Source organism: Mercenaria mercenaria, chromosome 2 (genome assembly GCF_021730395.1).
Source record: "Mercenaria mercenaria strain notata chromosome 2, MADL_Memer_1, whole genome shotgun sequence".
NCBI lineage: Eukaryota > Metazoa > Mollusca > Bivalvia > Venerida > Veneridae > Mercenaria > Mercenaria mercenaria.
Window position 1 is genome coordinate 13,578,230 of NC_069362.1, and position 24,670 is coordinate 13,602,899.

Here is a 24,670-nt window from a genome sequence, read left to right on the forward strand (position 1 = left end):
AGGTGAAAGTGTTTGATATTTACACAAAAAACATAAGTGAAATTACCAAATAATCTTGAAAATCATATTCTGAAAAGAATCTATGCACACAATAACATTTTGATAGATATTGTTATAGGGCAGGGTTTGCACAGACCTTGAAACCTTTAAATTTTGATTCAAATAATGTTGAAGATTATAATAAACCTTTTTCACTCACAGAATTGCTTGACGCTTTAGATAAATGTCACGATACCGCAGCTGGTCCGGACTAAATTCATTATCAACTTTTAAAACATTTACCACAAGAATCATTAGACCTCCTACTTGAAATTTATAATATTACATGGAAAACTGGCATTTTTCCAGATTCCTGGAGAGAAGCTATAGTTATTCCAATACCAAAACCCGGGAAAGATAGGACTAACCCCAGTGATTATAGACCGATTGCACTTTAACCAGTTGTTTATGTTAAAACGCTAGAAGTATGATCAATTCTAGACTAGTTTGGTATCTTGAATCTCAAGCCTAATTACAAACTTTCAAAGCGGTTTTCGCAAGCAGCGCAGCACAACTGATCATCTTGTTCTGCGACTGGAAAATTTTATTTCGTGATACATTTGTTAAAAAAGAGCATTTAGTGTCTGCCTTTTTCGATTTAGAAAAAGCCTATGACACTACATGGAATATGGTATAATGATGATGATCTTAATGAATTAGGTTTAAAAGGTCGTCTTCCAACATTTATATCGCAATTTTTATCAGATCGCAATTTTAAAGTACGTGTTGGTTCTACCCTTTCTGGCTCTTTTGAGTGAGAACAGGGAGTTCCACAAGGTTCTATTTTATCTGTCACACTTTTTAGCATCAAAATTAATAATATTGTGAAATGTTTGTCACCAGGGATAGATTGTTCATTATATGTTGATGACTTTCTAATATGTTATCGTTCAAAAAAATATGCGTACGATTGAACGCCAATTACAGCAGTGTTTGAACAAAGTTCAAACTTGGGCCATGGAAAATGGTTTTAAATTTTCCCAATCAAAAACTCAGTGTGTCCACTTTTGTCAATTACGGAAACAACATTGTGACCCTGAGCTTTTTCTAAATGGTACAAAAATACCAGTTGTTGACGAAGCAAAATTTCTTGGTGTTATTTTTGATAAAAAGCTTTCTTTTATACCACACATAAAATACCTGAAAACCAAATGTTTGAAATCGTTGAATCTTTTAAAGGTAATTTCAGAAACTGATTGGGGAGCAGATCACAAGGTTTTATTAAGACTTTATAGAGCTTTGATTAGGTCCAAGCTAGATTACGGTTGTGTTGTATATGGTTCGGCCAGAAAATCGTATTTACAAATGTTGGATACTATCCATAATCAAGGTCTTCGTATTGCTCTTGGCACATTTAAAACATCGCCTGTCGAAAGCTTGTATGTTGAAGCAAACGAACCCTCCCTTTACACGAGACGTGAAAAACTGTCATTGCAATATGCTCTGAGGGTAGCTGCCAACAAATCCAACCCTGCTCATAAAATCATATTTAAACCCAAATACCACGATTCGTATGACAGAAAACCAAAACAAATTTAACCTTTTTGATTTCGCATTGATAATTCTATGAAGGAAACAGATTTTGAATTTGATGATGTAAAAGATAATTTAGTTCTGAATACACCACCATGGATTCTTAATTCTCCAACAGTTCTTTTTGATATGAAAACCGCATTGAAAAAGGCTGAAACAAACCCTTAAATATTTAAGTCCAAATATAACGAAATCACTTCGGCTTACAAAGATCATTTTTCTATTTATACAGCTGGTTCAAAAGATGATTCAAAGGTTGGATGTGTCGCCGTTAGCCATCTGCATCAATCAAAATTACGTTTACCAAATAACGCTACAATTTTTTCGGCCGAGGCAAAAGCTATTGATTTGGCCCATAATTTTATTTCAGAATATAATGAAGAAAAGTTTATCATCTTTTCCGACTCACTTTCTGTATAACAATCAATACACAACCGTAATACAGAAAATCCTCTCATTCAAAACATTCTTCTCGGGGTTCATGAACTATCTTTTAAAAAGTCCATCATATTCTGTTGGATTCCTAGTCATGTTGGTATTTATGGAAATGAAGATGCTGATACTGCAGCAAAGAAATCACTTTAATTAAATCAATCTAAATTGAAATTACCATATACTGATTTTAGGTCAAATATCAACAAATACATTTTAACTAAATAGCAGTCCTCATGGAACAATGCTTCGTTCAATAAAATTCGTGAAATTAAACCTACTTTAGGTGAATGGCACCAAGGAAATAGATCTGTTCGCAGGGAGGAAGTTGTTCTTTCTCGTTGTTGAATAGGTCATACTCGGTTGACTCATTCGTATCTGCTGAACAATGAAGATCAACCTGAATGTTTACCATGTCAAACACCACTTACTGTTAAACATATTTTAATCAACTGTATAGACTTCGATCCACAGCACAACTCGTACTTTAATGTTGAATCGTTAAAAGATCTGTTCGAGCAAATTTCAGCTGACAAAATTTTACAATTTTTGAAACAAATAGGAATATATCATAAAATCTGAACCTTATTCGATTTTATTCACACTTTTATACTTTTTGATGTTTGCATTTGATTTTTATGCCCCGAAGGGGCAATAGTTTTGAACCGCTGTCGTCTGTCAGTCTGTCGCAATTTTTCGTGTCTGGTCCATACTTGTCAATCGATGGATGGATTTTCAAATAACTGGCATGAATTGTACCATGTAAGACGACGTGTCGCGCGCAAGACCCAGTCCGTAGCTCAAAGGTCAAGGTCACACTTGGACATAAGGATAGTGCATTGATGGCGTGTCGGTCCATATCTTGTCATGATGGATGATTTTCAGATAACTTGGCATGAATGTGTACCACAGTAAGACGACGTGTCGCGCGCAAGACCCAGGTCCGTAGCTCAAGGTCAAGTCCACTTAGACATTAAAGGAAGTGCATTGATGGCGTTCGTCCAATCTTTGTCATCGATGGATAGATTTTAATAACTTGGCATGAATGTGTACACAGAACGATGTATCGTGCGCAAGACCCCGTCCGTAGCTCAAAGGTCAAGGTCACACTTAGACTTTAAGGTAGTGCATTGATGGCGTGTCGTCCATATCTTGTCAACCATGATGGATTTTCAAATAACTTGGCATAATGTGTACACAGTAAGACACGTGTCCGCGCAAGACCCAGCTCGTAGGTCAAAGGTCCTAAACTCTAACATCGGCCATAACTACTTATTCAAAGTTCCATCGGGGGCATATGTTGTCCTATGGAGACAGCTCTTGTTTACACTATTTGTGTATATACGCTTTTACTTTAATAGTTTTATTTATGCTTTGCAAATTTAAATGTAATCATTAAACTTTTTCTCGCGATATAATTGACTTTGTGTCGATCGCTGAAAACAACTCATTCATTCATTCAATAAATTTTTTTTTCAAAAATGCTTGAAATAGAGTACTGAGAGTACCTGATTTGTCTCAAATTCTGTTATGACTCTGTAGGGCCTCCATTACCAAGTGATTAAGGTCATTGAATATAAAGCAGGAGATTCACATGCAGTTGGAATTTTTTTCATGTGAGAAAGTCATGCAGCTGCCTTTCTGGAGGTCGGGGCTCTACCTGGGTGTATCATTTAACCTGGAGACATGTGCTACAAAATAAGCAAATGCTATGTAAGAAACGGCGTCGATAGTCAGGAAAGCTTCCCTCTGACACTTTTAACCTGAACTAGTGTGGTCTGTAAAATATATTCGCCAGGACACTTGAATATAATTACTTCAATCTTGCGGTTATACATATGTAATTCATTGTCCAATTTGTTGAAAATACTTCCTTATACATGTATGTGAACTGACTATTTGGCTTAAGATTTCTTGGTTTTAGTGTCCATAGCATTGTGTAACACCTGTATTTCTGCAACATGCTTTGTATATTTATACATTATGTGCCTAATTACTACGCTTAATGTGTGTATGGCTCATATTATCTGATTTATAGGCTTTGTGTCTTTTCTATTGTAGCTTGCAATGTATATTTACTATTAATTATTTCACTGTAAATGTAATTAAAAATCTTAATCATTTCAGTCTGATCAAATGCTTTGTCCATTTCAGTTTGATTAAAATTCTTTTCAATGATTGTCTGTCCATTTCAGTCTGACTGAATGCTTTGTCTATTCAGTAATGTCCTGTCAGTTTGATCACTGAATATCTTATCTAATCTCTCATTCAGCTGTTATCCACTCGTCGTTTGATGTCTTGTCCATTCTGTGTGTGTGTTCCAGTTTAACGTCTTTTTCAACAATTTTTCAGTCATATAAACGACGGTGTTTACTTGTAGCAGTGAGCACAATGCCCAACTTTATAGTGCTGCCTCACTGGAATATCACGCCGTAGACACGTGACATGATATCCCACCCAGTCACATTATACTGACACCGGGCTGACCAGTCCTAGCACTACCCTCTAAATGCTGGGCGCCAAGCGAGGAAGCTACTAGTACCATTTTTTACGTCTTTGGTATGACACAGCCGGGGATCGAACCCACTGTCTATTTCTGATATATCTGACCATTCCATTCTTATTAAATGTTTTGTCGATTTTAATCTGTCCACTTCAGTTTTATGTAATATCTTGTCTGTTTCAACATGTCCATTTGCAATTTGAATGAATGTCTTGTCTATTTGAATCTTACTTCAGCCTGATTGGTTCTGGCTATTGCAGTATAATAGAATATCTTGTCCATTTCAGTTTGATTAAATGTCTTGTCCATTTTAAAAGTGACTGTTTTGTCCATTTCAGTTCGTTTGAAAGCCTTGCCCTTGTTAGCCTGTTTGAATGTCCTAGATTTCATTTTGATTGAATGTCTTGTAAATTTCAGCTTGAGTAAATGTTATTTGAATGACTTGTCAGTTTGAAGTTTACTAAATGTCTGGTGCATTTCAATTTGATTGATTGTCTTGTCCATTTCAAGAATATAGACATGACAGTGTTCACAGATAGATGGAGAATTGTTATGGATTTAACATTTATCAAAGTATTTTATTAACCACTTTTCTATTGCTATATGTTCTTTTAGACTTCTTGAGGGTTTTGGTCATTTATACTTTCTTACAAATCCAGCTTAGTTTTAACATAATTGAAAGGGAAATATTACTGACATAACCAAAATTTTAAAAGGTGGTGTGCTTGTAAGTATAATACTTTTCAAGCATGTACATTTCTTCTTGCAATCTAATATTGTGTAATATACACATTGCAACATTTATATATCTATCAACTGATCTCTGTATTTCATATTAAGACCTTGGTTATTTGGTCAGTACTTACCTTGAATTCTAACATGATCTGTAACTAGATTGCTTCTTTCTACGTGGACATGCTTAACAGCTGTTTAACATATAAAATATGGTCTTGTCTCACCTGGCAGTTTCATGTACAAATTTATACTGAAGTTTATCCTGTATTGACATTGTCTTAAATGTTTATGAAAAGAGCATATTTCACACCTAGGAATGCTCATTTTGAACATTGTGCTTTGAGCATACTCCTGCTTGTGTTGAAATGGTTATTGAAGATGTTGTGAGACTGCTGTATGAAGAATTAGGTTGGGTAAAATAAGTTAACATTCAAATAAATTTTCTTCTCTAAATTTGAAAATGAGAATAGGGACAATTTCAAGGTTGATAGAGCCTTGACCTGTGTGCATTTACATTTTTAAACGCAGCAGGAGTATTTGTAAAAAAAAAATTTATGTTTGATCATGTTTATCTTGAGCATTTCCTTGATGTGAAATAATCAAAACTTTGTATTTTGTCATAGTAATGTAAAAGAAAATGTATATTTCAGTCGGCGAAGAATGCAGTCTGGATCAGCTGTATCTCGGAGTGAGGTGAATGCTCCAGTTGATGAAAAATTGTCCCAGTTTCACAGAGAACTTACAGAGACATGTACTGATGTGATGGCAAGATACACCTTCGGGAACTTCTCACCTTTACCACACAGGTATGTGTCACATTGTGTAATTTCTGAAATCTGATGAAGGTTATCTCATTTGTAGACGATTATTTAGATATAGCACAATGTTATTATATTAATGATAATATGAACAGTACTGTGACCAATTTTGTTATCGGTTATTGTTCAGTTCAGTTAGTTCTTTTTCCATTTGACCAGATTTTATGTAAACTGTTCAGAGTTCCACATAAATTATAGGTATAAACATTTTGCATGTTAATTCCTTAAAGTCTGCGTTTCCTGTGTTTAAAAGTGTTAAGCTGCAGTAACAGGACTAGTTGAATGCAAATATGCAGGTTGTTTTTTTTATTTGGTTTTTACCAGCCTTTAGATATAACGATATGCAGCATTTTTCAAAGCTTATGTATACACTATAACAAAAGGAAACTATATCTACTACCTTTTGTTTTTAGATCTCATATGGCTGAGTTCCTGTTGGCTGGTGGACAGTGTCAGACCTGGTTGGTTGGTAACAAACTCATTACCATAACAACCAGTGGTAGTGGCAGCAAGAGTGGTAACACAGGTGTGTGTGAGAAATGTTTGGCAGCATACCAGGCGGGCGAACAGAAAGACCAGAAAGCTGGACGCCGTAGACACAGGTCAGCTGTCGTGTTTAGTCGAAGTTCAAGCACTGTGGAGCCTAAACATCCATTGAGTCAGGATGATTTTACCCTGCAGTCAAAAACTGCTTTTGATGACATAGATCTAGACATGGCTGGGCAGGATGTTGGTGTGCAAACAGGGACGTCACTCAGTGAAAGGACTGGATTGGAGAATGAGCCTTTAGAATCTCTTATTTTAGGTCTGTTTAAATTTGCTGTCTTTCTAAAGTAAGTGAGTAATTCTAGTATGAAAGTCCATTAGGTTTTCCTGAAACTCCAAACTTCCTGAATTTCAGGTAATGTTTTCTCCAGAATAGTATGGCAGTGCTCTGAATAGCATTTAATATTTATAATCAACTTGTGATCTTTGAAAAAAGCAAAACCTGTGACTTCCTACATCACTGGTTATATCTAGATCTTTATAACACATACATGTCAACTGATGGTATAAAAGTCATATTAGTGCAAAATGTTAAAAATGTTATGGAGCATTTATGTCATGTTTCAACACTCAAAATTCTACTGCTACTTCAGTAAACTTTCTCATCCAACTACAGAGCACTTTTGAGATGGAGTTCCGTAGAATTAATTTTTGATCTGAGTTGAAAGCTGATGTTAACAGTATTTCATTAAGTACAGGGAGTCATTTAACCTTTAGCCTGCTGGAGGCAAGCAATTCCGCCTTGCTTCCAGTGCAGACCAAGATCAGCCTGCACATCCATGCATGCTGATCATGGTCTTGCACTGTTCTCTATTCAGTCTGTAAATTTTCAGTGAACACCCCTTTGAATAATAAGTGGTACTGCCCAAATTGAATGATGGACCAGTCCATTTTAGAAATTTAGCAGGGTTAAGGTTAACCAAACTCAGTTTGCTTTCAGTGTTCTCATACTCTGCATGTGAAATGTGAATGTTATCAGTGTTCTTCTAGAGAATAATAATTTCATCAGATTTGCGTCCACTATAGCAAGAGCTACTTAAGATCAGGAAATTTCTTGAGGGATTAATTTTCACTATTTTTGCTAACTCACAGAATATTGTTATTGTTATAAATTATTCTTCATTTGAATAAACATTGCAAATATTCTACCTTGTGATATAATTTTAAATTTTGCAGGTAGAAAAATTTTAGTCTCTCGAAAATGTCTGGTTTTACAGTAAATCTTATCAAAGTACAGTTATTGTGTTGAAATTAAGAGGAGGAAGTACACATGGCCAACACTGGGTGTTTTTAGCCCACCATCATCAGATGGTGGGCTATTCAAATCACTCTGCGTCCGTGGTCCGTCCGTCATTCCGTCCGTCTGTTAACAATTTCTCGTTATCGCATCTCCTCAGAAACTGCGGGGGGGGATTTTGACCAAACTTTGTCAGAATGATGTATTAGTACTCTAGTTGTGTCCCCCTGAAAACATGCATAGTTTTATGTACAAAGAACTTTGTCCTTGAAATTGATCTAGTGACCTACTTTCACATTTCTCAAGCTACAGCTTTTGAATTTAGACCACATGCACAGTGTTGTGTACGGAAATGAAATTTGACCTTAAGCTAGTCAATAAGTCTTGAAATTTGGAACACACAAAAATGGCACATAGGTGGGCGCCAAGATCACTCTGTGATCTCTTGTATAGATTTATTAACCCTTATCTTGCTAAATTTCTATAATGAACTTGTCTGTCTTCTAATTTGGCCAGTACCTTTAACTGTTAAAATGGGAGCTTACCAAAAAGATACTGGCTGAATAGCGAACAGTGCAGATTATGATCAGGCTACATGGATGTGCAGGCTGATTATGATCTACGCTGGAAATTTTAATATATTTGAGAAAAACCTTTATGACATATATTGCTAAGGGTGGATATTTTTTCCAGGTATGAAGGGATCAGACCCTCTGCACTTACCTATAAACATTTGTAACTGTTGGTGCACTAACTGGGCAGAGATCTATATCCGAGCGCCCAGTGGTAACCTCTCCTGGATGATGAGAATCGAAAATGAGGCAGGGCTTCAAAATCTCTCAGATTCTCAGGTAAAATTTCTTAAATTCTCAGACTTAATAGATTTTCAGGTTAGATATCTCTGATTCTTTGATAAAATCTTTCTTGTTTTCCGGTAAAATCAGTTGGAGTCTTTGAGAATCAGTATGTGTTTAAAAATCACATTTGTTGGTAAAATGTTGTGTATTCTGGTAGAATATCACTTAGTTTAAAATGCTTGATAATCTCGGATTCTTTTGTAAAATCTCGTACATTCTGTGATCAGTAAAGCATTGGAAAAGTCTGGTCTCAAAAATGAGAGTTTTTGTAGAATATAAAAAGATGTTTATAAAATCCCTCGGATGCTGAGGTGAAGTGAATTATTCTGAAGTAAATTACAGAATAATATATTAGGAAATGAATATCATTAAAAAAAATGCCTTGGTAAATATCTCTACAATTCTGGAGCAAAAAATCATTGCATTGTCAATGGTTATTAGATTGTTAGTTAAGGTTTCAACTAATGAACTAATACAATTTGCATTTTATAGTAGCTCATACTTGATTGAAAAGAAATACAGTCAGTTTTGACATTACAGGTACCAGATATCACAATGTTGTTTGCATCGATGGGGAAGAAACGTAAGCCTGATGTTACTAGACATAGTCATAGGATAGAGAGCGGAAGTATCGGAGAGGAGGAATATGAAACTCTGTATAAACAGCATTTTGAGCATAATCTCAAACATGGTAATAGCAAATTTTATGGAATGTTATTGTAAAAAATAATGGGTTGTAGTTGGTTACTGAAAACAAAATATGTTAAAAACTTTTAAAACTCCAAATATTTGGTTTACTTATTGCAAAAGTCTGTTTATATTGAAGAAAGTTCTTCCAAAATGTAATGAAACTACAACTAAGACAAATGCTGATATACCAAGACAGCTTGTGTAAAATGAGAATACCTTTCCCTAACATTTCATTCTTGTGTATTTCTGTTTCAAATGTCAAACTGCAAGCTGGAAGCAGCAACTGCTGCAATGTTCAAAGTTCAAAGTTCAAATGGAAATTATGTTATTAAGTGCAGATAATGTATTGGTCATGAACAGTGAATTTTCAGATGGATTAATTTAGTAATTCTTTATTTTTTTATGTTTACTTTCAGAAAAGCCTGAATTATCAATTGGAAAGTCAGAATTACCAGATATTACAGGTATACATGTCTTACGTTTCTGTTGCTGTAATAATGTTTGAAATGTTTGCTCTTTGATACATTAACAGAAAAAATATCAAGGTCTGGAGTTACTTCCCCTAGCCAAAAGGGTTTGAAGTATAAATATATGCACAGATAGTAAACTGTTATGGATACTTGACACAAGAGAAAATCAGTGTATTGACATTTTTTCCGTTAATAGCCTATAAGCTTTGAAATAAAAAATGATATTTTGAAATTTTGTTTTTACTTGCAGAAGTTGATCCAGTGAATATAACCAACAGACCAGGGAGTTTAGGTTTTACAGTATCTGGTGTAAATGAGACTTCTGATACACACCAGGTAACTCTGCACTTACTACATATCTAAATAACTAACTTACCTCCCCTAAAAGTATATATAAAAAGCAGTATTTTGTCTTGGTTTATATTTAGTTCAGTTTGTTAGTTTTATAATTGAAAGGAAAATAAGACTTTCAGATATTTTTTGAGGTTAAAGATTCTAACTGGCTCCATTGTCTCTATTTCAAAGGTTTTAGATCTTAAATGTTGCATTCTTTCAAAAGTAAGTTTGATTGATGGTATCTAGATGAAGTCAAGTCAGTTGAGTTGTTTTAAAGAGACCTTTTTAGACTTTCAGTTATAAGCATAAGGATGTAGACTGTAATTATTTGTACATTTTCTAACTTGGTAGATCTACTGTAAATCCGGTATTATTCGCGTTGTTATAATTTCCGCTATTTTTCGCGAATTGGGTGCATCGCGAAATCATGAATCCGCGTAAATATTCTTCCATAACATACAGACATGTTCGAAAAAATGTCCAAAATACGGTCAAGTTCAGCAATCGATACTAGCCGCCTGTACATCGATGTTTGTTGAATGAATTTCAATTCATTTCACATTTCAATATATTATGAATACTTCATGCAGAATATACTGCTAAAGGTTAGATTTACATGCAGCAGGCAGTTTTTAACGGAGAGCATCTCCTTGTGTCAAACAAGCAGAGCGCATGTTGCCCGAGGGGAAGATCCATATAATCACATCTCTTCTCAACAAACCTGGTATTTTTAGACATTTTGTTTAGACATAGCAGACAATTTATCACACCATTGTATTATATACTTGTGCGTTAATTATTTATGAAATGGCTGTAACAAACTTTGAACATGTTATCAGCTATTACGTGTAATAAGAATATACACCATTAATTTGAATAAAAGATTTTAAAAGCTCAGTTATTTCAATCTGTGTGAATAAAGTAACCGATTGCTAATACAAAATAACCGTTACGGACCATGTGTTTAACGAGTCTTTGACATGCATAAATTCGGTACGGTACTGAAAAAAGGGCATTGATATAATCACGACTTCTTGAATTAATTGAAATTTCGCTAGTATAATATAAGAACCTTCGCGAATTTTAATTTCTGACTCTTCCGTCGTGAATTCATAAAGCCGCGAAATAATTTAGGGTGCCGGAATTCGCGAAATAAAGATCACGCTAATATAAAGTGATTTACAGTATGTTGAAAAAATTTAGGATTGGGTGTATAATGATAATGCGTCCACAATAATGAGTCGAATTCCCATTATTTTGTCTTGTTTCTGTTTTTCATCAGGTTTCAGACGCACTGCAGATACCCTCTGCAGACAGTGCCAAGAACCATGATATCTCACCAGGCTCTCTCCGAAGATCAAATTCTTCACCGTCTATTATGAGTGGAAGCTCGGATACCCTATCCCCAAGGGACAGTATCTCTGATGTAGTCCAGTTCGGACCTGTAGCAAAACTGGACAGACAAAAAAGTTTTCCAAAGTCATCAGACTCTGACAAAAGTGATGCTAGTGGTAAATTATCTTCCCAACCACCAGAAAGTGCCAAAAGTGATAACAAAGAAGTGAAAGAGAATGGAAGTAGTGGAAAGGTTGTGAAATTTGAATTCAGTGATAAAACTGATGGTGCAAGTGTTTCAAGATCAAGTGCATCTAAAACTGCTGAAGAAAGGGATTTGAGACACAAAGTCCCTCAGACTGCAAAACTTGAACTTGAAAAGGAAATAAGTGCAAGTGTGCCAAAAGAATATACCAGTATGCTCACTAGACAATTAAGTCCCTCACCGGCAAGCTCTGAAGCATCTTCAACTTTTGATGAAGTTGGAGAGTTGCCTTCCCACATTATGAGACAGAGGGGATTTACAATATCAGTTACACAGCCCAGTAGCGGCCATCCTGATCCTGGTCCTCCGAGATCTAAGAGTAGTGGTACTAGTGACACATCAAGAGTGGGAGTTAGTCCCAGTTTTGTATTCTTACAGCTTTATCACAGCGGCCAAGTACAAGTCAATGACGTACCATTACTGTTACCTAACAATGGTGTAAGTGGCTGTCTTTATTCCTTTAAGTTGATTTGTTTTAGCTCACTTTGTGCACTGGGTGAGCTATTGTGATCGCTCACTGGCCATCGTCTGTCTGTCCACACTTTCCTTTTAACAACATTTCCTCCTAAACCACCAGACCAATTTTGATGAAGTTTCACAGGGATGTTTCTTGGATGGTCTTCTTATAAAATTATTCAAAGAATTGAATTCCATACAGAATTCTGGTTGCCATGGCAACTGAAAGGAAAAACTTTAAAAAATCTTCTTGTCCAAAACCACAGGTCCTAGGGCTTTGATATTTGGTATGTAGCATCATTTAATATAATAATTATTAACCTTGACCTACTGACCTACTTTCTTGTTTTAAAGCAAAGAAATTTGCACCACCTGTTTAATTTTTAACAGATTTCAGTAGTTATCTTGGATAATCTTTACCATGACCTACTCAACTACAGGGATCGAATTTAGCGGTAGCTAACACGCAAAGTTCGAGTAAGAATAAAAAATGCGAGTAGAAAATCATGGCACTCGAATATTTTCGCGATTACATTGGAAAATCGGGGAATTCGCTCAAACTGTCCTTTTCTCTTTAAAAACTTCTTTGGGACTTTATTTTACAATAATCACGTGACTGCTTGTAGACGCTTGTCGCTTTATACAAAAGTAATTATTGGATATCTAAAAAAGCGTCTAGGCAATATTTGTTTCCATTTTGGTTTGTAATTTGCAAAGTTCTGCGGAAATGGAGAGGAAAATAACATGTTTCTTCACGCAAAAAGGCCCGCGGAGATCGAAAATGCTAGCAACACTAGGGGCAGTGACCTGAGAAAAACTTAAAACTTCAACGTCCAGTCAAAAGTCCAAAGTATCATTGATACTTTGGTTCATTTCGAACTTTCAAAACTAGAAAGTCCCCAGCCTGTCCGGACCGTGAACTTTTATATGAAACAAACAACAACAAAACAACTTAGTAAATTTAGCACGTAAACAGCTTTTAAATAATTGCTAGTGGAAAAATTTGGCACTAACAAAAATTTGCTAGTGGAAAAAAAGTTAAATTCGATCCCTGCAACTAGTCTTCTGTTTCTGAAGCTTTAGAAAAGTAATATGTTCAAGCAAGCAACTAAACTCAGGTGAGCGATATAGGGCCATCATAGCCCTCTTATTAAATTCCGAGGAGAGACCTTAATTAAAGTGATTTGGTTTAATTCAGTAAGGTTCACCTTTCTTTTTAATCAAGATTAGACAAAGAGGTATTGTGAAGTCCCTAATACCAGGGTTCAAATTTAGACACGCATACTCGCTAAAAGCCAGCGGAAATTTAGAATAGCTAGTGGCCTGAAAAAGTCAGTGAAATGCCAGGCAAATGTAATATTCCTAAAGAAAAATATGACTGTCCAATAATTAAAGTTCCAAATATAGTTCCATTTGAATCTGATCCGATCACAGTCATAAAAAAATTTCAAATAGGTGTATGACATAACTGTTTCCAGTGTAAATCATTTCGGAATACGCGGACAGATACGTTGAGCAGTAAATGACGTTTTTTGGTATCGAGGACTCTGATTGGTTCTTAAAATTTAGTAACTATAATTAGCCTGATGTCAAAACAGTAAAAAAAATGGCAGAGAGAAATTAATGTCGACCTTGAAATCAATCAACAGTGACAGTTCATCTAAGGTTATTATAGACTCTGTTTACAATTAGCGTATCAAAACATCTTATATTTATTGAACGTTGAAGGATTTGTTAGCGTTATGATTTTAGAATAATTTAGTAACCCAAATATGGTTCCTAGAAAAGAATATTGAAATGATAAGGATGATCAGCTTGCTAAATTTTTGTAACTAAAAATAGATCGCTATTTTGGAATTCCAACTGTAGTATTTAAGAAATACTTTGCATTGTGTCGGCTGCCATTTCTTTAAAATGTGGACGCATTTGTTGAGAGGGCTAAGACGCTTTCCTACGGAGATGAAGGCCCCTGGTTCAAATCCTGGCTTCTCCCTTTGCGGTGTGTCCTTGGGCAAGGCACTTTATCATGATTGCCTCAGTCGACCCAGCTGTAAATGGGTACCAGCAAATTGCTGGGGGTAAGGTATAATTGGTTTTAATTGTTCTTAAATAGGGTCGCTCAAAAGCTCTAAAGAGCTTAAATTAATTGTTTCACAAAGCGACGGTAAATAAAATTTACATTTACCTTTACCCGTGTTTAATTTTAGCTAGTATCTTTTGTTTTTAGCTAGTGAACAAAAAAGCCACTAGCTAACTTTAGCTAGTAGGAAATATTGTTAAATTTGACCCCTGAATACTTGCGGGTCTGAGTTTTGTAGATTTTGTGGTAACGTCAGTTCATAAAATTGAAAATTTATACACGTATTACAACAAACAAATAAAATTCTTATTAATTTTATTTTGAAATATTAAAATTCACTAATTCATGGTTCCATGTAAGTAGCCATATTAGTCAAAACCACAATATTTTATGCTCACGAAATTAAATGATCTTCAATATAACAAGCAATGTATCATGAATTTCTGTGATTATTGCCTATATGTATAATGTTAAAATCTTGATGCAGTGAAAATAAAAGATTTACAAATAAAAAATACCATACAGAAATGCCAGTACATTGTAAAACTTCAGCTTGCACATGTACTAGTAGTCATTTAAAGAGTTCTGTTTCATTTTAGAAACTGAATATAAGCATGTTTTTTTTGTGGAAACAAGTTATACCTATGTTTTAAACATGCTTTTGTTGATAAATTGTATAATGTCAAATTTCATGTGAGGGCTTATGGAAGGTCATTGGTTCTACCACCCACTTTTGATGAAATAAGGCACAGAGGGGTACCACCATCAAAAGCCGGAAAGTCGCCATATGACCTATAATTGTATTGGTGTGATGTTAAACCTTGCCGCCCACCCCCACCAAAAAAAAAAAAGAAGAAGAAAGATAAAAATGTCAAAAGTAACTGCATGTTTTATTTCTTTCATTGTTAAAAATATCATTTAAACTTTCAGACTACAGAACGTGCCATAAAGATGTTAGACCACATCTATCCGTACGAGACACACAAGATTGGGATCATATATGTCGGCCGTAATCAGGTCAGTTATTAATAAACATGACCATTATTTTGATGTATAATGGATTGTTGAATTACTTGCAAAATAGTTTGTAATGAATGAAATACTAAACACTTGGAAATTTTGGACTTCGGTGTTAATTGGCCTTAATCTCCACCAAAATAGCCAAAATTGAACATACAAAAATTTGCCACAGGATAACAGTAGATTGTAATAGTTGATAGTGAATAAGTAATAAATGCGTATTTTTTTGTACCTTCGGGGATAGCTCTAGTTAAAGCATGTTATTGCAACACTAATTAAGTTGTTTTACTTGCATTTTCTTTATTCCAGTATGAATTTTAATAATTATGTCTCGTTTTTGCCCTGTCCTTCCGTACGTCACACTTCATTTCCGAGCAATAACTGGAGAACCATTTGACCCAGAACCTTCAAACTTTATAGGGTTGTAGGGCTGCTGGAGTAGACAACCCCTATTGTTTTTGGGGCACTCCGTCAAAGGTCAAGGTCACAGGGGCCTGAACATTGGAAACCATTTCCGATCAATAACTAGAGAACCACTTGACCCAGAATGTTGAAACTTCATAGGATGATTGGTCATGAAGCGTAGATGACCCCTATTGATTTTGGGGTCACTCCGTCAAAGGTCAAGGTCACAGGGGCCTGAACATTGAAAACCATTTCCGATCAATAACTCGAGAACCACTTGACCCAGAATGTTGAAACTTCATAGGATGATTGAGCATGAAGAGTAGATGACCCCTATTGATTTTGGGGTCACTCCGTCAAAGGTCAAGGTCACAGGGGCCTGAACATTGAAAACCATTTCCGATCAATAACTAGAGAACCACTTGACCCAGAATGTTGAAACTTCATAGGATGATTGTACATGCAAAGTAGATGACCCCTGTTGATTTTTGGGTCATTCCGTTAAAGGTCAAGGTCACAGGGGCCTGAACATTGAAAACCATTTCCGGTCAGTAACTTGAGAACCACTTGACCCAGAATGTTGAAACTTAATAGGATGATTGGTCATGCAGAGTAGATGACCCCTTATGATGTTGGGGTCACTCTGTTAAAGGTCAAGGTCACAGGGGCCCGGACATTGAAAACCATTTCTGGTCAGTAACTTGAGAACCACTTGACCCAGAATGATGAAACTTCATAGGATGATTGGTCATGCAGAGTAGATAACCCCTAACGATTTTAGGGTCACTCTGTTAAAAATCAAGGTCACAGGGGCCTGAACTTGGAAAACCATTTCCAATCAATAACTTGAGAACCTCTCTACCCAGAATGTTGAAACTTCATAGGATGATTGTTCATGCAGAGTAAATGACCCTTATTGTTTTTGGGCTCACTCCGTTAAAGGTCAGGGTCACAGGGGCCTGAACATTGATAACCAGTTCCGATCAATAACTTGAGAACCACTTGACCCAGAATGTTGAAACTTCATAGGATGATTGAACATGCAGAGTAGATGACCACTATTGATTTTGGGGTCAGTCTATTAAAGGTCAAGGTCAAAGTGGCCTGTTCATGTAAAATCATTTTTTGGAAATAACTTGAGAACAACTTGACCTACAATGTTGAAACTTAATAGGATGATTGGACATGAAGAGTAGATACCCCTATTTATTTTGAGGTCACTTGATCAAAGGTCAAGGTCACAGGAGCCTGAACAGTGACTTGAGAACCACTAGGCCAAGAGTGTTGAAATTTAGCGGGATGACTGGACATGCCAAGTAGATGATCCCTATTGCAGCCAACCATCAGTGTCTCTTTGACTTTCGCTCCTGACCCCTATTGACTTCTTGCCTATAGGACTTTGCATTGGGGGAGACATGCGCTTTTTTACAAAAGCATTTTCTAGTTCAATATTAGTAAAACTGAAATCATTGGAATTCCACCTCTGATATTTGGGGAAGTTGGCAGTTACTTGCGGAGAACAGGTTTGTACTGGTACAGAATCCAGGAACACTGGTTAGGTTAACTGCCCGCCGTTACATGACTGAAATACTGTTGAAAAACGGCATTAAACCCAAAACAAACAAATATTAGTAAAAAATCCCTTTTTGATATAAAAATATAGTTTTTATATGGATTTTATTGTTTGGTGTAAAAAAAACTTCTGTTTGCTATATGTTTTAATGGCAAATATTACATACATGTAGGCAAAAGATGAAAAAGCCATTTTGTCTAACCTATACGGCAGTGATCGATACATGATGTTTATCCAGTCCCTTGGTACTCTGTTTCGTTTGAAGGATTGTAATCCACAGCGTGTGTATCTAGGTGGTCTCGATACTAAGGGAAATGATGGAGAATTCTCGTATGGATGGCAGGATGAATCAACACAGTGTATGTTCTTTTTCTCTTTCGTTCTTCAATGTATTATTTCTTGCTATATGTTATGCTGTGATTTTTAACCCTTACCCTGCTGAATTTCTATAATGAACTTGTCCATCTTTCAATTTGGACAGTCCCATTAACTGTTAAAAGGGGTGCAAACCAAAAAAATACTGACTGAATGGCGAACAGTGCAGACCATAAAACGGATGTGCAGGCTGATCTTGATCTGCTCTGGTCGCAAAGACAGAATCAGTCCTGTCCAGCATGATAAGGGTTAACAGTTTATTACATGCAATTAAGACTGCAGTTATTTCTTTTCTGAAAGTAAAGATTTTTTGTACTCATTGATATTGTTTATGCCCACCCATCCATTTAAGGGATAGATCATTGTGATCAGATTGGAAATTAGGAGTTTGCATTTGTAGCTATGCAGTGTTGGACATAATAGATATATTGTGCCTATGGTATGAAACAAATTGAGCCAGTATGAAAAAATGAGGGCCAATATGAGAAAGACAAGAATTTTGATTGGTTAAATTGAGAGGGCCAGTATGAAGCTTAATAATGAAATTATCATTAATCAAGTGGTTTCATTCTGGCTTTATTTATTGGTCCTCTGGCAGTTGTATTAGCCCTCAGCATTTGGCCAATACAACTGCCAAATAATAATATTAAATCATTTGATAAATAAAAATTGTTTAGAAATGTTCATTCATGAAGTGAATATTGTGTAAATAGATTTGTTACTATTAGGAACATGTTTAAAATTTAAGAGACTTTCATTTACAATTAAATCTTTTATTTCAGTGATATTCCACATAGCTACATTGATGCCAAACAGAGAGTCAGACCCTAACTGCAATGCCAAGAAGCTACATATTGGCAATGACTATGTGACTGTTGTCTATAATGACAGTGGTGAAGATTATAAGATCGGAGTTATCAAGGTTGGTGCACTAATACAGTAATCAGGCCGTCCCACTCTCAGCTCTGTACCTGTATATTCTTATATTTTGAGAGATTTCCCATATTTCTGAAATACTAGTATTTTCATATATTGAGACGAAATTTCGGATTTGTTCCTGTTGAAGAATTGTAAGGAAAAAAAAAGGAAAATTTGGCTAGACCAGGAAAGAACATTTAAGAGATTTAGCAATTATTTACCAGTGATGTCAAAGAACCTAAATTTAACAAGAAATATCCTTTACTCTTTCTGTTAAAGGCGATACGTTAATTCAAATGCTGATGCATTTTCAAAATTGTCATGGTAACATTGATATACTTTATTGCTAGGGCCAGTTTAACTATGTTAACATTGTGATAAAACCATTGGACTATGGGAGTAATGCTGTTACACTGCAGGCTAAAGAAGGTATGTTTGAAGTGTTTGTACTTCTATGTATGCATGCTGGTTGTTACAGATAATGGTTACATGCTTCTTAGTTTATAACACAAAATTTCAAATGCTTATTTTAACAAAAAATAGCAAGTAAAAGAATTTGTTTGTTGGAGTGCATGCGAGTATTGAGTTTTAGGATTTTATATGAAGTTTACAACAGGGCAGTCATTTACCATCGTTGGGGACATTGTTATTTACTTTCGAAAAAATGTCATTGCTGGTTCTAAATCCAGAAGCACATGATAAGTGAAGTTACCGCCTTTACATGACTTAAATACTGATATATAGGGCATTAAGTATGTATCAAGAGCCCGCCCTCTTAGCTCAATAGAGAGAGTGCTGATCTTCCGATTGCTTGATTGTGAGTCCGATCCTTAGGCGAGGCATAATGTTCTCCGTAACAATTTAATAAAAGACATTGTGTCTGAAATAATTTTTCTTCCACCTCTGATTTATATGGGGAAGTTGGCAGTTACTTGTGGAGAATAGGTTTGTACTGGTACAGAATCCAAGAACACTGGTCAGATTAACTGCCTGCCATTACATAACCAAAATGGCTGAGCCCAAAACAAACAAACACATACCAAAAGATAAGAAAGCAAACATTTAATTTAATTTGAGATGAAAGAGTTGATGAGATGGAAATGAAAAACTAACAGATTTTGATAATTTAGTGAAGTAAATGAGGAGGAAGGAACTACACACGTCATTTTGATAATTGTAAGAGATTTTCATGCTGTGATAACTTTCTTTGTTGTAGTGCCGTTCCAGGATCAGGTTACTGCAGGTATCATTTAACTTGTTTTCCTGTTTGGAATACTTGGAGTCCTGTAGCTATGTGTTTGTTCATAAAAGCTAGATAATTTGTATGTTACCCAGTAATTGGAAATCACCAGTGTATAAAACCAAACGGCATATTTTATAACATTTATGCTGTATTTGTATATCTCTTGATTCTAGAAATATTAAATGAGCCGTGCCATGAGAAAACCAACATAGTGGGTTTGCGACCAGCATCCGCGCAGTCTGGTCAGGATCCATGCTGTTCGCTTTCAAAGCCTATTGCAATTAGAGAAACCATTAGCAAACAGCATGGATCCTGACCAGCCTGCGCGGATGCGCAGGCTGGTCTGTATACATGCTGGTCGCAAACCCACTATGTTGGTTTTCCCATGGCGTGGCTCAAATATCTCAGTCAGTCTTCTTGCAATATGGTCATAGTTTTTATTTCACATTACGGGCCAATGCATATACTTGAAGCCAGCATATACTGGATGATTGCCTGTTTATCTTGATAGATAGAGAACATGTCTTTCAGTCAGAAAGTTTATTTTAATTCACGTGTAGGCTTGTTTTCTGTGATGATTAACTGAAGGCAGTATGATATTACTGGTCAATACAGGTTAATAAATCCAGAAGCACTGGTTACAATGTAGTGGCTTTCAAAAATAATTTGTTACACCCCCCTCCATACAAACACACACTTCCCCACACACATGAACTGGAGTTAAAAATAAATGTTGACATTGTTTTTAAGTAGAGATAATCTCATAACCTATAATTAAGTTAGCAGTGTCAGAAGTGTTAAAAAAGTTTTATCTCCTTTATTTATATTGTACACTAGGAATATTATTTTGTGTTGTCAGTCATCTTGTCTGTGTGTAGTGTATTTTTTTGCATGTTTATTAAGCCTAATTAAAGAAATACAGAAAATAATTACTCTGAAACATGTGAAGAAATTGATGTGACTTTATAAACCAGCTTGGACATGCTTGTAGGAACTATATAATTTGGTGAAAAGATATATGAATGTAATAATTAATGATGGAACATAAAACAAATATCTAGTTTGCTCTGTAGTAGACATGCATATAGTTAGATTTTGACAGGTTTTAAACAAACTTTTAGGGGACTGGACCTGTTTGCTCCCTGTTTATTGGTTGAAATTCATTTGGCTTCTTAACCTTTACCCTGCTAAATTTCTAAAATGGACTGATCTGTCACTGAATTTGGGCAGTACCTTTAATCATTCAAATGTGATGTTACTAAAAATTTACTGACTGAATAGCTAACAATGCAGATCATGAACATCCTGCATGAATGTGGTCTGATCTTGGTCTGCAGTGGTCACAAAGGCAGAATCACTTTCTGCCAGTAGGCTTAAGGTTTATTAGATTAGATTTTCAGATTAATTTGATCAACTCACATATTTTGTAATACCTGACCACCCACAGTTTAATAGTTGCTCGTTGCTGTTATTTTTACTTTCTTCAAGCATTAGCACTAATGTACATCTTACTCCTGGTATTGGTGAATCTGTTGTACTCTGAAGGTCATTTCACACACACTCAGACCAAAGCTGAGCCAAAATAGTTAGAGTCAATTTTGAGCCATTTTACATACATGCAAACCTGAATGGAAAAGTAAATAGAAATTGAAACAAAAAGTGTACAAATTAAAATCCAAGTTGAGTTACCGAAATTGCTCTGAGAAGATGAGAAATTGGTTAGTCTGCAAATTGGTCAATTTATACATTTTCGCCCAGCGAGTTGAATCAAATATCAGTCCTAGCTTATGCTGAAAAGAAAATGGCATTGGTTTGGACTTGTGAAATGAGTTTTGGTTCAGTGTGAATTGGCTATAACACAGAACTTCGACTTCTGTTTTGGAATGTTCAATCTGTTTGTGTAATGACAATTTTATTTTCGTTATATACCACTACACCCAGCATGTAAATCAGTAAATCAAAACATTCATGAGGGATGAAAACTTGCTACCTGGCCATATTTTAAAAAATAATGATTGTTAAAAATGGCCCTGTATTGACTCTATATTGCAAATATTCTGTAAAATGAACCAGTTTGAATTCTACAATAAAAAACTTTATTTAGATTTAGAAAATACCTGACTTTATGGTAGGTAATGATTTATGGAACATTAATGTTCTTTACAGAAGAATATTGATGAGCTTCAGGCTAGAGTGTGATGGTTATTACTTTGATACTTGCAAGGGGCAAATTAATTACCTCTCAGTCAACTTTGCCAAGATTTACTATAATTGAGAGGGGCCACTGCGGTCAGATGGTTAAATCACTTGTTCCTCAGTGTTGTAGGTTCAAAACTTTGCCTGGGATATAGAGTTCTTATGCGGAAGCCATCTAGCAGGCTTATTGAACATTGATGGTTCTACCCTTGTGCTCTCCTGTTCTTGAAATAATGCCCCTAAAGGCATTTAACCTTTACCCTTATAAATATCTAAAATGGACTGGTCCATCATTCAATTTGGGCAGTACCACTTATTATTTGAAAGGATGTTCAATGAAAATTTACTGACTGAGCAAACAGATGTGCAGGCTGATCATGGTCTGCACTGGTTGCATAGGCAAAACCACTTGCTGACAGCAGGCTAAAAGCACTTAATACTTCTGCATTTATTTGTTGAAGGTCCATATTCATCAGTCTTTTTTTCAGAAGTTTTTACTTAGAATCTTATACTTCTTTTCTGTTTGTTTCTTAATGCATCTTACTTGTAAAAATGTTCAGAGCTTTGCTTGTACAGTTACCAACAATTTCCATTAAAGGGAAGGCTTACTTATAGTCAAACTAATTCAGCAAAACAAATACTAGTATCTTTATCAAAAGTTCATTTTCTGAACAATGATGATTATATGCTAGGAAAGATGGTAAATTTTCTGCCAAATTTGCACGAGATATTCTGTATAAATCACTTTACATGTCTTTTTTTACTTTATAATAACTTAAAGCAAAAAACAAATATATGAATAATCACTGTGAAATTATCACTGGCATTAAATTATATGGATTAGGCTGTAGCCATTTTCTAGACTTTGCAGATAAACTAAATGGGTATTTTAATTGTTCTTTGAGATTATTTTTTTTTTTATTGACACAACCACAGAATCTTCGAAATTAATCACCCATACATTTGTAAGTATTTAAATATAAAAGTTAGAAATTTTAGATGTCAACAGAATGATTGATTTATGAGATGTTAAAGTATTTTTGTTTTACAGATATTGCAGATATACTTGGCCATACAGATACGAAGGTGATCTCTGATACAAACCTCGCCGGTCTAGTCCGGCAGATAGCTATACATTGTAATGTAAGTTGTACTACTTTATAGCTAGTTTGTGACCTGCTGTTAGCCATTAATTTTTTGCTTTTCTCTGTTTTAAATGAAAGCAGGTTTGTTTGGGGTTAATGCTGCTTTTCGACAGTGTTCAAGTTATATATGTCAGTTAACCTGTCCACCTTTTGTAGATTTTGTACCAATATTAAGGTGATGTCACTTTTTGAATTTCCGGTGAATAACAAAAAACCAAAGAATATTCAGTTCTTTCCAAAAACGTTATATTATGATTCAGCTAAATAGTTTCCTTTGTCTACCAGAAAGGAACAATTCATATATCTTAATATTGAGATTTGGTACCTTTATCACAGACAATAAACTAAAACAATAGACATTCATCTGTGACGTCGGTGAGCTCAACAAAGCAATTTCAAGCACAAATATTAATCTGGAATGTAAAGTAAGTTACCCACTACAATATCCGTCCAAGATACTTTCAAAAACAATGCATTTGCAGAATAGAGAGATAAAAATAATTTTGACAGCTCGTGAAAACTTATGACAAATTTTGACAGGTATATGATGACTCATGACCCAATTTTTTTTTTTTCTAACTTCCAGTTTGATTTTCATAAAATGGGTATTCTTTATTATAGCTTACAACTCATACATTAAAACAATAAAAGAATATATTGTTACCTCACTGTCGTTTTGTCTATCCATCTCTCGTACGAATTCCTATTGTTTCAGTCATTTGTCAGTAATTAGAGCAACTCACAGTGTAGCAGTCATACAAAACACATCCCTTATTTTCACATAGATATTGAGGATTTATCTAATGAGCACATGTATTGGAAACACAATTTCAATGCCGGTTGTGTATTGTAATAATGCTAAACTATCTCAGCCGTGACGTGTCCTTAACCTGTTTTCTGCAAGTAACTGATAAATTCCTCAAATGTATCAGAGATTCAGGAGGAATAGCATAAGACAGATTGTCCTCAGTTAAGGAGAAACCTATCCAAGGGTTTGAAGCTGGTAATCCATTGCTATAATTATCTTGGTTGGACAGTTTGTCATATTTTTTTCACAACTTCAGTTACACTCATAGCAACTACAGCAAGATTTAATTTGACAAGACAGACTCATTCTGTGTCTTTTAAATTATTTAGTAAAATAGAATAAATAAATCTGAAGAATTACCTTAGTATCCCTTTAATTGTACTTACTTACTGACCCACCCTTAAATCCCATCTATGTCCAATAGATAAACTTAAGACGTACAAAATTGGTAGTTAGGCATAAAAAAATTGTTTCCGGCCGGTATCCCGACTCTGGCCCGACCCTAAATGTCTTCATGGCCTTGGAGAATATCTTTAGCTCACCTGAGCCAAAGGCACATGGTGAGCTTTTGTGACCGCTCAATGTCCGTCGTGCGGTGTGTGTCGTGCATCCGTCAACATTTTCTAAAAAAATCTTCTTCTTGAAAACCACTTGG

At 35.3% G+C, this 24,670-nt stretch overlaps 1 protein-coding gene across 5 annotated transcripts in view; it reads left to right on the plus strand.

The window, feature by feature from the left end:
- Nucleotides 1-24,670, plus strand: part of LOC123561976 (tuberin-like) — a 70,042-nt gene that overhangs the window by 36,436 nt on the left and 8,936 nt on the right. For 3 of the 5 annotated variants that reach the window (XM_053530330.1, XM_053530339.1, XM_053530352.1), the window contains 13 exons: nucleotides 5,893-6,048; nucleotides 6,474-6,865; nucleotides 8,537-8,694; nucleotides 9,241-9,391; nucleotides 9,807-9,854; nucleotides 10,111-10,196; nucleotides 11,479-12,234; nucleotides 15,263-15,349; nucleotides 17,503-17,689; nucleotides 18,488-18,627; nucleotides 18,974-19,052; nucleotides 19,840-19,866; nucleotides 23,114-23,205. In XM_053530330.1, coding sequence (XP_053386305.1) covers nucleotides 5,893-6,048; nucleotides 6,474-6,865; nucleotides 8,537-8,694; nucleotides 9,241-9,391; nucleotides 9,807-9,854; nucleotides 10,111-10,196; nucleotides 11,479-12,234; nucleotides 15,263-15,349; nucleotides 17,503-17,689; nucleotides 18,488-18,627; nucleotides 18,974-19,052; nucleotides 19,840-19,866; nucleotides 23,114-23,205 — 2,359 coding nt within the window. The remainder of the gene's footprint in view (nucleotides 1-5,892; nucleotides 6,049-6,473; nucleotides 6,866-8,536; nucleotides 8,695-9,240; nucleotides 9,392-9,806; nucleotides 9,855-10,110; nucleotides 10,197-11,478; nucleotides 12,235-15,262; nucleotides 15,350-17,502; nucleotides 17,690-18,487; nucleotides 18,628-18,973; nucleotides 19,053-19,839; nucleotides 19,867-23,113; nucleotides 23,206-24,670) is intronic. The other 2 variants (XM_053530347.1, XM_053530353.1) reach the window with 1 other exon arrangement.